Below are 13,559 nucleotides of genomic sequence, written 5' to 3'. Positions count from 1 at the left end.
CCTTGATATCGGTTTTGCCATTGGTTGGTCCTCCAGTCAAGCGGCGCTCAGACCAAATTGCGTCCGCTCAGAGTAAGCAGCTTTGCGGCGCGTCTTTTACCGAACCCCCGCCGTCATGGATCCTCCTCGGGCTTTCGTCCAGCGGTCCGCCGGATAAAACAACTTTATCGGACCGCCGTGTCATGGGAATACTGTTTGCCCGGTGCGCTCGGCCCGGTGGATCTGTGTCTTGATGGAAAGCATGTCACCGCAACAGCAGCAGCAGCAAGGCGCCGCCGTGGGTCCGAGCGATTCCGATTCTGTGGCCGGGAGCAACGCGCCGCTCCCGGATAATAAAAAGGTAGACAGCCGGTCCTGGTTCTCTCTTTTTTTTTCCTGCCACATCGTGCGTCCTTTTATGCACATTTTACGCACACATATAAACACATACAAGTGACAGCCTATCTTTTCTGTGATCAAATAATATAGTTTTCGAAATTTTGCATTTGTGTGGTGAACTACCACCTTACTGAACACATACAGACATATGCATATATACACACACATATACACACACACACATATATATATATATATATATATATACATATACATTCATATATATACATATATAAATACACATACTAGCCTGTGTGTGCAATATAAAACACGGTGGAGTCATTTGTGCACTTTCTGAGCCATAAATTTACATTTTCAGATTGTCATTTTTTTTCCTGATCAAATAAGGTGTTTTAATAGGAAACCTTTACAGTTCTATGGGGGAACTACCACTTTCCTGGCTAAATGGGTTGTAGTTGACATACAGTGTTTTGGGGACAAACGTGTAACATTAAAGTACAAAATATTTATGATCATTGTCATAATCACGCATGGTCATCATGGTTCTTTAACAGAGAGACACACAAAGACACACAAAATAACAGACGGATTAATTAATTGGTTGATTAATTAATCATGCTCAAAAATTGGCCGCATTGGTTGATTACGAATGGCTTAAAATGACACATCACAGTGCAGCGATGTCAACAAGTCCTGTTAAACAGCGCCGCCAGTGGCATTTGTGGGAACTCCAATTTTAATTGTTTGAGGAAAAAAATAGGTCTTTTTAAAAGAGTTTTTTTTAAAAAGAAACATTTCAATGTATTTGAACCGTTCAGTCGTAAATGATATGTTAAATATTTTATTTGTAAATCATGGAAATGATCTGTCTTATGAAAAAAACGTATCAAACTATGATAAACCAAAACTACTCACCCTTTGTATGATGTTTTGACTTCAAAACGATTGACAAGGCAAACAATCAAACACCAATTCAATCCAAGGAAAAAGCTCAGTCTCTATGTAGCTCACGGAAATGAGGTCACTGGTGACAATCCCCCCTCTAAAAAAATCCTCAAATCTTGGTCAAATATTGCATTATTGTGCATGGATAATGTACTTTTGTCAGCAAAGTCATTGTTCAAAAGAACCATTATCACATTCTGCTTCGGTGTCATTAGAGGCATTTTCAATGGCTTTTTGTGATCAAATATAGTGTTTTGATGGAGAAATGTTTCAATTTTCCAGGCGAAATGTATCATATTTGTGACAGTATGTAGTGTTTCGGCATATTTGTGCCAAAAAACAACTTTTTATGGTCGACGTGCACGTTTGAGGCCGTACACAAACCAATCGTGCCGTCATTTAGTGGGAAATTGCTGAGTAAGCATGTATTGTTAGTATTTGGCGTGTGTAACGTTGTATTTCACATCACAAAGGCGTCTCAAATGTGTTTATTTTCCCCAGAATAGCTGCACCCTGGTGAGGTTTTTTGCTGTCGTTAGTAGATTGTGCTCCTGGCCACCAAAGTGCTCACGAATGTTGAATTTCCACATAGCTACCGACTTTTATCTGCATTTTGGTCTCGGGCCATTCACGTTGGAATGACGGATGGCCTGCCTGATAGCGCAAGTGCTAGGTCACAGCTACCTGTACTCAGCTCAAGTCAACTTTATTTATAGCGCACTTTAAAAACACCCATAGCTGCATACGGAGTGCTGTACATTAAGTAAAAACAATACATGAATGACAAAAATCTCATTCAAAAAAATCTCCTTTTGTGAACAAATACAGCCGTGCTTTGACATACGAGTTTAATTTGTTCTGTGGCCGCACCTTCAGCAATGGATAGTTGCACACAAACGATGGCGCAGCAACACATGTAGACAGCTCATAAAACGAACAGTCGCATGCATATCCTCCTAATCCTGGGAAAAAATATTACTGCAGCTTGCTGGGAAGCCGTGACCGTCTCCATGTATAGCTGTACGTATTCTACACTTTTGTGAGCAAGTGCACCTTTTTCGTGTCAAAGAATAACCGTTTCGATAAGTTAAGTGCTACGCACAAAATTGCACAATAGGATGAAGCCTAAAGAACGAAGTTGGTCTAGTCAAGTCTATTGACGGATTGCGTTCCAATACTTTTGTCCGCAGACTGCTTCTTTTCGCTCGCTACTTTTCCATCTTCAGCCCTTGAAGCTCAATTCCTCTTTTTCCTTCTCCCCCGTTGCAACCACTTCTCTTTTCCTTCCAGCCGAGCCACACTTCCCCTCACAGTCTCTGTTCTGCTACACCCGCGCACACGCACGCGCCTGGATGAATAGAAGTTGGCTTGATGGTGGTATTTCCTGTGGTGTCAATGAGGATGAACATAAAAACTGATCACATGTGTTTGTGTGGTTTTCTTCCGTGTGCGTGCGTGCGTGCGTGCGTGCGTGCGTAGAAGATGAAGACGCTGGCGCAGAGAAGACAATCTGCTCCCTCATTGGTCATCAGCAAAGCCCTGACTAGGTCGAGAAGCACATCCAGGTATGCGCACAAACATTCATGCATACACGCAAGTTCACACACGTGCACACCGCATTAGTTGTGGCGTCACAATATGACGTCATACTACTGAGACAGCTAGCGTCATGTGCTAACATTTGCCACGTTACGGTGCCCAATGTCGTTTTTTTTTTTGTTTTTTTTAATGATGTTCGACTCTCTGGCCGTTCCGTGAGAGGCCTGACGACCAAAGTTGAGCGCCCACGGGGGGTCATGTGACTCATTTGTGGCTCCACAGGGGGGTGATTGACATGTTTATGTGATACGAGACCCTCCGCGGCACTCGCGCCCAAATCCCTTCAACTTCCTCCTGATAAGCTGAGCCAAACGCACCGGGGGAAACTTTAATTAGCCGTGCCCGCACCAGCCCTGTTTCATGCACTGCCAGCTTTGAGCAGGAGAAAGAGGAGGGACGCTGTGTTTGTGTGTGATTTTGTGAGCATAAGCGCGTGTACGTGTGTGCGTACGCCGGTATACATTTTTAATTGTGTGCGCGCAATGAATGCATGCACGTTTTGTGTACATGTTTTTGCATTGGCTTCGACAAGTGTGTGAGTGTGTGCAGGCATGCCGCAAGTGTGTCTTGGAGTGTGCATAGGCATGCGTATGTGTATATGCATGAACACTGAAAAAAATGCGAGTTGAATTTACTCAATTATATTTCGTCAGGTGTTTGCACAAAATAAAATAAAACATGTATCTGGATCCATCTTAAGTAGATGTATAGTTTACTTAAATCTGGATTCAGATGATTATATTTCATGCAACCGCTTGAAGAAATAAAATTGAGTAATTGATGCACAGCATTTTTTTCAGTGTATGCTTGCATGAAGCAGTGTACTGTTAATTGTGCATTTGTGTCATAAAAGGGGAAGTCAACCCCCACAAAATTTCTTGACAATAATATGTCAAAAAAGTGCCTCCACGAGTCTCAACACGGCATTCTGATTAATAGTGCGCTTGTGGAATATGAGTCCACCGATTTTTATCCATCTCAGGAGGCGGCCATTTTGTCACATGTCTGTGGACTCAAAATGACATCGCGGTTGCTCAGGTAACGCCCAATCACGGCTCACCTATTTTCAGCAGCTCAACCAGTATTGGTCGTTACCAGAGCCCTGAGCAACTGTGATGTCATTTTCACCCGACAGAAAGTGGCAAAATGGCCGCCCTCTGAGATGGACATAAACGGGTGGATTTTACTGCTCAACTCATATTCCACAAACACAATATTAATCAGAATATCAACTTCAAACTAGTGGGGATGCATACAACACATTATTGGAAAGACAGTTTTTAGGGTGACTTGCACTTTAACTGAGTAGGTGTGTACGTCTGTGTGTGAGTGGAAAATTACCCAATGTCAATTACTCAGGAAAAAATATATTACAGTATTTCCTACTATTTTTTTGTTAATTGATGTATGCCAAGTACGTATAGCAACAGGCAAAACAATTAAATGCTCTTCCACTAGAGGTAGAGCTCCATATTTGACCTGTATATCCACTTTTTGTGAGTGCGGTGTGCCGTGAATTTTTTTTCCTTTGTGAAATATGTGCCTTCGATCCCTCACACCTGGAGTCACGTGATCACTTAATGAGCCTTTTGGGTTTGCCGTTATGCAAGCGGACTTCACACATTGGTCCAATCACATGACCTCACACTGGCTCGCTGGTGTTTCGAGAAGGAAAGTACCGGGGTGTGCGTGCGCGTGTGTGCGTGCGTGGCGTCGTAACCTAGCAACTTGTTTTCCAAAAGGCAACATGACATTCTGACATTGTTAAAAGTGAAATTCAGTAATGCAGTGAGGTCACTTCCTGTCGGCCTGGCTTTCCCATCAGGAGCCCCCGAAACGCAGGCGCTGGATTTTAACTTAGTGGCAGAAATCACACACACCCGCCCCACTCAGTCACACACAAACGCATGCACGTACTTCATCTACATTATAATAATGGCGTCGTGCGGGACATTTTGAATGCCTTTAAAGGGGAAAAAAAGAGGAAGTTTCAGTATTCCGACCTCATTCTGTGTGTATGTCAGCCCAGACGGGGATGTGAGTCACGCGGGTGGGAAGACACGAGAAAGTGTGAGACAGTGAGAGTGGTCAACTTCCTGTGGTTGCCTGTCAATCAAACATTTCACCGTGGAGCTACACTCTCTGAATGCATCCAGTTATGAGCGTCAAACTTTGCCGCTATGCTTTGCTCACACAAAAGAACACAGGCGGAAATGTTTCGCAATTAGGTGTTGTCCATCTGTCTAGTCCGCGTGCTTCAAATTTGGTTGCAAATGGCCAAAATAACCCCAAAACGGTCGCTTCAGAGCAAAGCGGCGGACTTCCTGTGTCTTTTTAGGGGTGCCTCTTTGAGACTTTTTTGTGGGTCTACTCATGATAGACATGTCTACCAAATTTTATGTTGCTAAGGGACACAGGTTTCAGGGGCTGAATTTTCCAAAACTTCCAATTGTAGGGGAGGCTACCAAGCCACGCTAGTAGTGATTAGTATGCTGTGTTGTGTGTGTGTGTGTGTGTGTGCTTGCCGGCGCCATTAATCAACATCCTGAGCATCACAGCGGCCATTAGCGGCGCATCCATCATGCTTGAAAGGAGGTGGTCCACTCGGCTGTCTATCTGGCATTCAGCGGGGCGGGACGCGCGCTGAATACCGACCGTGTCATCTGTTGCACTTTTGTTATCGGAAGACAAGACACCGTTTCAGGAAATTCAGATGGGGTTTTTTTTTTGTTTCTGTTTTGTTTTCTCTCAAAGAGGTCGGTGTGATGCTGCAAAGTACAACACAACATATTGTCATAGTGTGACATCATTGTCATGTAGCAAGACTTCGTAGCGTGACGGCGGGACACGCTGCAGCGTAAAATTGTTGTTTAACAATCTAGTTTAGCATCGCGGTACAAACATCAGCATCGTAGGACAACATTGTCGCGTGACAGCGTGATGTGTTCCGTAACATCGTAATTTAACGTTGTGGACTAACGTCGCAGCATGTCCTAGCGTGATGTTGTTGGGTAGCGTCGTATCGTAGCGGCGCATCGTGTTCCACTCGGTGTAGCGGGGCGTCGTAGCATCACATTGTAGCCTGACATCATAGCGTGGCTAGACCACAACATGCTAAATGAACACCTCCCTCCTAGTAAAGGCAGGATTCGTGTAATGTATGTCAGGAATAAACAGAAACCGAGAAATAAGACTAGACACCCTGACGAGGACGTTGGTTCATACACAAGGAGCAGAACTGACGACACCAGGCGGCGTGCACAGGCAAACAGAAACTCCCGATTAGCCGCAAATGTGATAATGCTAAAGTGTTAGCGTGCGGCTAGAGGTGGGGCCTCTACACGTTCGTGCGAGGGTCTGGCGTGTGTTTGTAAACACGGAGGAGATGCAGATAAGCTGACATTATTTGTGCAAACAGGAAAGGACGCGGCTCTTCAAGCACTTCCTGACTTGGTTGTCACGACAACCACTTTTTAGCCAATCAGAAAAGGAGGAGCGAGAACAAAAGGTATAATGGCGGTTGTTTGGTTTCAGGGAGAGCTGCCTTACTGCGGTGAGTCCCGAGTCTTGTGGCCTGGTCCAGAGCTTCCTGAGCGAGAGTCCGGGCCGAGCGTTCCTGGGTCACGTTCAAGTCCAGATGAAGACGGGCCTGCAGACCCAGGACAGACATCTCTTCCTTTTCACCGACACGCTCATCGTCACCAAGACCAAGTCAGTCAACACGTCGTACGCTACTGCCCGACACCTCAGGACACCACATGCTTACCGCCGTTCTTCAGTCCCGACCTCCCCTTCGCCCCATCTTCCTTACCTCCTCCCCACAACAATGCCATCCTTACAATACATCCTTACCTCCCGAACGCCCCGCCTCCTTGCTTCCATTCTTTTATTACGTCTTTCCCACAGTACCTCCATAACACTCTACCACCTTATCTCCATCCTTACTTAACCTCCTCATCTCTCTACTTCTTCACCTCTCAATTTTCAGTGTGACCCTCCAACCCTACCTACGCTTACATCCCTAAAAGCCTATTCCTTTCCCCCCATCCTTGTAGCGCCTCCTTACCTCACTACTTCCTTGACGTCCTAAAAGCGTACATCCTGACCTCACAATCACCTTACATCCTTACTACACTTCTTTCCTGATCTATATGCTGCACTCCCACCATGCGCCTTATCTTCCGAAAAGTCCACACCCTTACCATACCTACCTCCTTTTTGCTTTACGTCCTCAACTTTTAACCTACTGCGCTACCTCCTTACCCCGCCACCTCCTTAAAACCTTACCTCAATACGTCCCTAACACCACGACACCCAATCCCCTTACTTCGCTACTTCCTTACCGCTTTCCCTCACTACCCCAATAACCTCTTCCATTCTTACCACGCTCCTCCCATCCCTCAGTCTTCTTCCCTCACTTCATGTTACTCTCTCCCTTCTTACCTCTAACCGCCGCTACCTCTGTAACCCCCCGTCTCTACAACGCCAACTTCCCCTTTTCCTTATTCCCAACCTTTTAACCCACTTGCTTTACCCTTTCCTCAATTCCCCCTCCTAGCCTCTCTCTTTTTGGCTGTTACCTCGCCTTTCCCCTTTTCCTCCCTCTTGAACTCTTCTAACCTCCCCAACTCTTCGCTATGCCTCCCTCCGCTAAACGTGTAATTATTTTCCGGCCAATTAAATCCATATGAAGCCCGGCGGGGATCAAAGCCCAGCGCGAGGGCTCCCCACCCAGACCGGTGCACCAAAATAGAAACTTAAAGAGCACGTCCGTATTTAACACACGCGCGCGCACGCACGCGCACGTTCTCTCGCACACGCACACACACGCACGCACGCACACGCACACGCACAGTGTGCAGACACAGCAGGACCTTTGTGGTCGGTTCCAGTCCGAGCTGACCCCTCGGCTATAATTGTCTTTATTACACGGTGGCTGAATTGAACGCGGGCCAACTGGGAGGAATGCTTGACAAAATGGCTGCCGTGCATTGACGTGCATTGGCTGCGTTTGGAACGTGCTCCTCTGTAATCGCGGCGGTGGCTGAAATGTGCTTTTGGGTGAGCACGCCTGTTCGTAAATAGCGTACAATCATTCATTAGTGTTGGGCTGTTTTAAGGCTTCGCACATGCTTGTTTTTTTACAGTCTTTAAGACCACTGCTCACTCTGATTGGTGCATTTAAATGTCTCTTGGGGGGGACCCCTTTGCAGACATTTTCCCTTTCTACAAAAGCTACGAAGCACACATGAGCCTCAAAAGTTTCAATTTTTGATATACTGTATGCATATATTTGGGGGAAATGTTTTGTTTTAAGTCAAAGGGTATCCACACAGGTTCCTTGTGGAACTCCTCAGAAGTTAACCCTTCAGATTTGTGTTCTCTTTACACTTAGATACCAACCATAATACCACAGCCTTTACTTTTACTTTATCGGTGCCTTTCTGGGCCCTCAAGGTCACCGTCCAAATCATTAGACAAACAAAACAAAACAAAAAAAAAACAGTAAGAAGATCACATAAAATATCACTTAAAGGATGGTAAATTGGTAGATTTTTCAATGGTAAATGGTAAATAGGCTGTCACTTGTATACATGGTTACATTGGCCGGGGATGGAACCCAAAACCTTTGGGTTGAGAGACAACCACTCTACCACCGAGTCATGCCGCCCCAATAACATTTCTTTCTAAATACACAAGAAATGTAATACAGCAAATGCACATTACATTTGCGAATTAATAATTATTAAAAATATGGATATTTTCGAAATTTAAAAAATATACAAAACAGCAGTTACGGTGACAGAAGTGAATAATTAGGAATATTCACGGATTTTTATATAGTACAAATAATAAAAGATTACCGGTAATTGTAATGTGCTAATGAAGAACAAAATAAATGCCAAAAATAACGACCATTTTTTTCTAGTAAATATACAAATCTGTAATACATGAATGATAGTAAAGTATTTTTAACAACAAAATGGAGTTGTGGATAAATATTACATGTATTACAGAAAATTAATTTATTTTGCCCAATTTCAACAGCGCGTGGGCAATATATGGTCATCTGTGTGCGCTCTGATTGTTGCAATGTAATATGCACATACAGTATCGTACTAAAAAAAATAAATCCTGGAATATAATGTATTACCTATTTTGGGCATTTTAAAAAATAATACTCATGAAAGATAACATGCTATCACTTCATTCCGTAGGTCTCCGTCTCACTTCAAGGTGAAGGCGCGGGTGCGCGTGTGCGAGATGTGGACGGCGGGCTGCGTGGAGGAGGTGTGCGAGGGCAGCACCTGCCCGGAGCGAAGCTTCGTCCTGGGATGGCCCACATGCAACAGCGTGGCCACCTTCAGGTACGCACCAGATGGGTCTAAATGCTCTGAAAGGGGAAGTCAACGCAAACATTTTTTTTTTTCAAGAATATGTTCTATTCAAGCCCACTAGTTGAAACAAGCAAGGCATTCTGATAAATATTGCGTTTGTGGAATAAGTATTAATCCACACGTTTTTAGCCATCTCTGGGGGCGGCCATTTTGTCTTCTGTCGACTGAAAATGACATCACAACTGCTCACAATGACCAATCACGGCTCAGATTCAGAAAACAGCTCAGCCGTGATTGGCCGTTGTGAGCAGTTGTGATGTCATTTTCAGTCGACAGAAGACAAAATGGCCGCCCCTATCGATGGCTAAAAACGAGTGCATTTTGCTGCGCAACTTTTATTCCACAAACGCAAAATCAAGCAGAATGCCGTGTTTCAACTAGTGGGCCTGCTGGTAATATATTCTTAAAAATAATATATTTGGGTTGACTTCCGCTTGAACGGCGATGTGGGCAAAACCGCTTTATTTGACTCTTGGAGTCCTTTCTAGTCGTGTTTATTCCTGTTGCGCAAGGTGGCTGTAAACTACATTGCATAGCTTGAAGATGGAAACCTCAAAATATATATAAACACAGTGCACAGACCCAGAAGCGCCTGAAGGGCGGTGCACCATTCCTCACGCTCCTCAGCTAAACCGCAGCATGACAGGCTAACATCAGGCGCACAGGCGCACGTTTTCGTACTGTATGTGCAGCAGTGTGTGTTTACACCATTTCCACCCTCTGGCCTCATCGCAGGCGTGACGTAATATTCTCACATTCCCCCTCAGCGGGAATCCGCTCGTAGTTTCAGTGCCGCGGAATCGGCCGTTGCGTGACCCAACAGCGTCTTTTCCACAGATGCTCCCCCTCGTCCTCAATATTCGCATGAATGTAATGTATGCAATTTTTTTTCCCCATTCTCCCCCGCAGCTCCGAGGAGCAGAAGGAGAAGTGGCTGGCGCTCATTAAAAGGTAAAGGAGAATTTCGTGTGGCAGTTGAAGAATGTAAATGTATAAAATGAATACAGTTCTGATCATTGATTGATCAGCTGATACGTAAAAAATATATCCAATTAGTAAAATAACATTTGACAGTAATACAGTACTTTATCTTTTAGTATTTGTTTGACTTTCAACAGAGAAAAAATGAAAAAAAATCGGCAAAAATGTTCTGTTCTCAACTATCTACTTATTACAATTGAGTTGTATTTGTTATTTTACTTTGATCATTTTACACTTTAATTGTTTTCAATTCCTTTTATTTACATGTTTATCAATTATTCATTACAAACAAGTCAAAGCATGAATCGACATTTACGACAAGAGTAAAGTGTCGACTTTCTCTCTCTTTGCTTGTCAGTCGTATCAACGAGGGAAAAGAGAAGGACGACCCCAAGACAGTCCCGCTCAAGATATTTGCCAAGGATATCGGAAACTGCGCTTATGTAAGTTTCTCCTTCTCATGATTCAAATAATGATGGCGAGCAATTCTGTGGTCATATAAAAGAGCACAAATGTTTTGTGTGTGTGTGTGTGTTTAGGCCAAGACGCTGGCGGTCAACAACACAGACAACACCAACGAGGTCATCAGCATGGCACTGATGCAGTTCGGGATTGCCGTGAGTACCGTTTCCAAACCCTAACTAGAAACCCTCACTTACAAACCTAACACAAAATTTCAAACCCTAACGAGAAACCTTAACCTTTGTTTGAAACACCAACCCAGGCTTGAGACCCTAATTGGAAACCATAACCCTGGCCTGAAACACAAACATTAGTTTGAACCATAACCCTGTCTTGAAACGTTAATTTGAAACCCTACTTTGAACCTATTAAAAACCCTAACGTGAAGTGCTAACTGTGGTTTGAAACCATTTGAAAACCTAACCCTGGCTTGAAAGCTTAACTTGAAACTTTAACCCTGTCTTGAGACCCTGATTTGAAACCCCAACTCTCACGTGCAAACCTAACACAGACTTAAAACTCTAAGTTGAAACCGTAACCTTGGCTTGAAACTCTAACCCTGTTTTAAGACCGTGATTTGAATCATTGAGACCCTAACTTGAAACCATAACCCTGTCTTGAGACCCTGATTTGAAACCTTAACTCAGTGTCGAAACCCAAAATTAAACCCCGTCTTGAAACCAAAATATGCGTCTGATGCAGGGATGGGCGATATTACGATATTAGATCGTTAAGCGGTTTAACGTGTTGACGATCTCATAAAGCCGAAAGATCGTTTGATCGTCTACATGGCACATTCTATTCAGTTTAGCTCTATGGCGGCGCAAAGCAGCTGACGCGTATACCCGACCAACGGGAAGCTATAGCGGAAAGTCACCCACGAAGCAGAGTTGGTCCCGAAAAGAAACTCCACATCCACAGTGTCGATTTGGTTTGGCTTTTCCTCTGAGGTGAAAGCGCAAACCAGTTATTTGCAAAGTTTGCAGAGAAACGGTTCGGACGCCAGCGCCGACAGCCAAAGCAAACGGAGATCAGACACACGGTAGCCAGAGGCAGCCGCTAGCTCCAAGCTAACGCAACCCACGGTAACACCGTCATTTAACAAGAGCACTCCATATGAAAAATACAAGCAAGCAGTGTAAAGAAAGTGACTTATTACCTTGCTGAAGACTATGATTCCCATTGAAACAGTGGAAAACGAGGGGCTTTAAAAGACCCTTCAAAGTAGTAGACCTGCGTTACGAGCTGTGTTTTTATGTTTACGTTATGTTACCTTTTATGTTTACATTCACTGCACATTTTGATAAAAATTGTCACTATTCAAATTAAAACCCGTCCAGAAAGCGTAGCTGGATCAAAATTCATTCTTTTTTTTTTCTTTGAGAGTTTTATATACATTTTAAATGTTGTATATGTTTAACATGAGGAAAATGGTCAGAAATGTGCAAATTAGTCTTAAAAAAAAAACGATGTAAAAAAAGAATCATGATTTTTTTAAATCGTGCTATGATATTTTTGCCATATCGCCCACCCCTTAGTCTGAAATCTTAATCCCTTGTTTCAAACCCCAACCCAGGATCGAGACCCTAATTTGAAACCGTAACCCTGTCTTGAGACCCTGCATTTTTCGTTCTGTAGGGTCACGTGAAGGATCACCGCTTGTGGGTGAGCTCCAGTAAGGACGAGCCTCCGTACCCCCTGATAGGTGAGGACCGCCGCTTTCTAAATGCCCTTACTTAGATTTTCTCCTCACTGTGAAGACATTCATGTCCTCGCGTCAAGGCGCCCATCTGGAAGCTCAGAGTGTCCCTTTTGTTTTATGACATTTCTGGGACATTGGGTCCTTCGCAAGCTTTGTTGCGGCTTTCCAAAACAATTCTGCTCCAGTCGTCAGGGGTGCGGTATTGATTTTGCAAATCCTTCCCCCGTCCAGGCCACGAGTTCCCATTCAGCATCAAGATGAGTCACGTTCGAGACGGCGGGAGTGGCGGCGCAGATCCGAGCGGACCCTGCGAGTGTCCCGAGGTTCAGCTCCTGGACCGGTGTCTGCCTCCGGACACCCAGTGTCACTTCATACTCAGACCCAGCAAAGTCACGCACGGCACGGACGCCCTCGCAGGTGAGCAACAAAAACACGGTGGCGGCATTGCCGTTTCATTTGTTCCATGGCCACGCTTGAAACTCCAAATGATCTCAAAATATTTTTCATCATTGAAATGAATGGAAAAATGTCATTCATCTGTTCCAGCCTCTCCAAAAAACTTGCAATGTGTTCTTGATGAGAAAAATGGCACCCTGAAATGTTGGACTTTATAAAAACGTAAAGTAACGACAATACATACATATAAACGGACATTACTTGCATCTCAAGGCACCACTGTACATCTGACCTCGCAACCTCCTAACCACATCCTTCACTACCTCCTTAGCTCCCTAAAAAAAAACCTGACCTCACCATAAAAAACAAAACAAAAACAAAACTCTAAAGTCTTGGCAAAATATCCGAGTACAAAAACAAGCTCATGAACTTGGAGGTTTTTGGATATGACTGCAGCGATATCGCAACCTTCTCTGCGGGGGACTCCCGAGAGAGAGGAGACAACTGATGTGCGCGCCGTGTTGCCTCACTGCCGGAATGTTCTCCCTCTTGACTTTAACGCCCACCGATCACCATGCCCCCCCCCCCCTCAACCCCTCAAAATTTACTGACAAAGAATGTGGGAAAAGGAAGATGGCAAAGTGAGCAGAGATAACACGCTTGAAGGTCAGCAGGCAGGCGGGAAAAAGCAACAGCCGGCGGCGGAGGGTAAGCGATAGGGGAGGAAACGGGACGGG

The 13,559-nt window shown here is 44.4% G+C and overlaps 2 protein-coding genes across 4 annotated transcripts in view; one reads left to right on the top strand and one right to left on the bottom strand.

Moving 5' to 3' along the window:
- rnf17 (ring finger protein 17) overlaps positions 1-13,559 on the bottom strand; it is an 85,017-nt gene that overhangs the window by 55,681 nt on the left and 15,777 nt on the right. The window lies entirely within an intron of this gene.
- Positions 1-13,559, top strand: part of LOC147136764 (rho GTPase-activating protein 20-like) — a 34,030-nt gene that overhangs the window by 10,012 nt on the left and 10,459 nt on the right. Inside the window, exons 1-9 of one of the 2 annotated variants that reach the window (XM_086052355.1) lie at positions 72-340; positions 2,764-2,849; positions 6,418-6,594; positions 9,102-9,251; positions 10,191-10,232; positions 10,621-10,705; positions 10,802-10,879; positions 12,363-12,429; positions 12,658-12,843. In XM_086052355.1, the coding sequence (XP_085908481.1) occupies positions 233-340; positions 2,764-2,849; positions 6,418-6,594; positions 9,102-9,251; positions 10,191-10,232; positions 10,621-10,705; positions 10,802-10,879; positions 12,363-12,429; positions 12,658-12,843 (979 nt within the window). In that variant the 5' untranslated portion in view covers positions 72-232. Of the gene's footprint in view, positions 1-71; positions 341-2,763; positions 2,850-6,417; positions 6,595-9,101; positions 9,252-10,190; positions 10,233-10,620; positions 10,706-10,801; positions 10,880-12,362; positions 12,430-12,657; positions 12,844-13,559 lie in introns of those variants that run through there. The other variant, XM_086052356.1, reaches the window with a different exon arrangement.

The sequence above is a fragment of the Filicampus tigris genome, chromosome 14 (genome assembly GCF_054856515.1).
Source record: "Filicampus tigris isolate MCC_2025a chromosome 14, RoL_Ftig_1.0, whole genome shotgun sequence".
Taxonomy (NCBI): Eukaryota; Metazoa; Chordata; class Actinopteri; order Syngnathiformes; family Syngnathidae; genus Filicampus; species Filicampus tigris.
Note: the sequence above shows the minus strand (reverse complement) of the source record. Positions and strands in the feature narration are given on the sequence as shown.